The 878-nt window shown below is 41.5% G+C and overlaps 1 protein-coding gene across 1 annotated transcript in view; it reads left to right on the top strand.

Annotated features, from left to right (window-relative positions):
* Positions 1–104: 104 nt before the first annotated feature.
* LOC102206483 (RING finger protein 121) overlaps positions 105–878 on the top strand; it is a 5,275-nt gene continuing 4,501 nt past the window's right edge. Inside the window, exons 1-3 of the mRNA XM_005735557.1 lie at positions 105–245; positions 555–709; positions 831–878. The exon at positions 831–878 is cut by the window's right edge and continues 5 nt beyond it. Of these exons, the coding sequence (XP_005735614.1) occupies positions 105–245; positions 555–709; positions 831–878 (344 nt within the window). The remainder of the gene's footprint in view (positions 246–554; positions 710–830) is intronic.

Raw genomic sequence — 878 nt, 5'->3', positions numbered from 1 at the left:
TTGATCTTGGAACAGCTTTTACGCATTAATTCAAGTTTTGTTTAAGGCATCGCAGTCTAATCAGGCTTGCCAGTTGCTGAATTAAGTTTGTGTTTTTCCACAGGATGGAGCATGCAAGAATGCATGCCAAACACAAAGGCCATGAGGCCATGCACGCAGAGATGGTGCTGATCCTCATTGTTACCCTGGTTGTCGCCCAGCTAGTCCTCGTGCAGTGGAAACAGAGGCATCCAAAGTCATACAATGTAAGGCACAAAAGAAACACTGATAATTTGGCAATTGTTCAGTTTGAATTAAAACAGTTTTAGGTCTGTGTGTGTGTGTGAGAGAGAGAATGGGAAGTGAACGTGTACAGTAAATGCTGTGGTTTTTATGGTTTCTTAGTTGTCATACAGAATTCCAGTTAAACCTGTTTTCTCAAAGAGAGATCCTGTAATTTCTTATTTTCTTCTACATCATCAAAAATTTGAAGTTATATGTTTTTATGTTTGCACAGTCTGATGGTAGTCAGGACTGCATGAATGTTCTAACGCACACACTTTGCTGTCTTGTAGTTGGTGACTTTGTTCCAGATGTGGGTAGTTCCTCTCTACTTTACCACCAAACTTCACTGGTGGAGGTTCCTGACCACGTGGTTTATCTTCTCTGTAATCACAGCGTACATTTCCTTCCGTGCTACCCGTAAGCCACTGGCCTGCACCACACCGAGGTAAAGCCATTGTTTACACTCATACGTTCCTGTAAATATACCCATTCCTCTCTCTGTGTGGGAACAGAATTGTCAGGAAAATTTCCTGATATATTCTGATTCAACTTTTTTGTTTGTGTAGGTTGGTGTACAAGTGGTTCCTCCTCCTGTATAAAATCAGCTATGCCAC

This window comes from Pundamilia nyererei, unplaced genomic scaffold (genome assembly GCF_000239375.1).
Source record: "Pundamilia nyererei isolate P.nyererei 1_Seehausen unplaced genomic scaffold, PunNye1.0 scaffold00064, whole genome shotgun sequence".
Classification (NCBI taxonomy): domain Eukaryota; kingdom Metazoa; phylum Chordata; class Actinopteri; order Cichliformes; family Cichlidae; genus Pundamilia; species Pundamilia nyererei.
The sequence above is the reverse complement of the archived record's forward strand: the minus strand, read 5'-3'. Positions and strand labels throughout refer to the sequence as shown.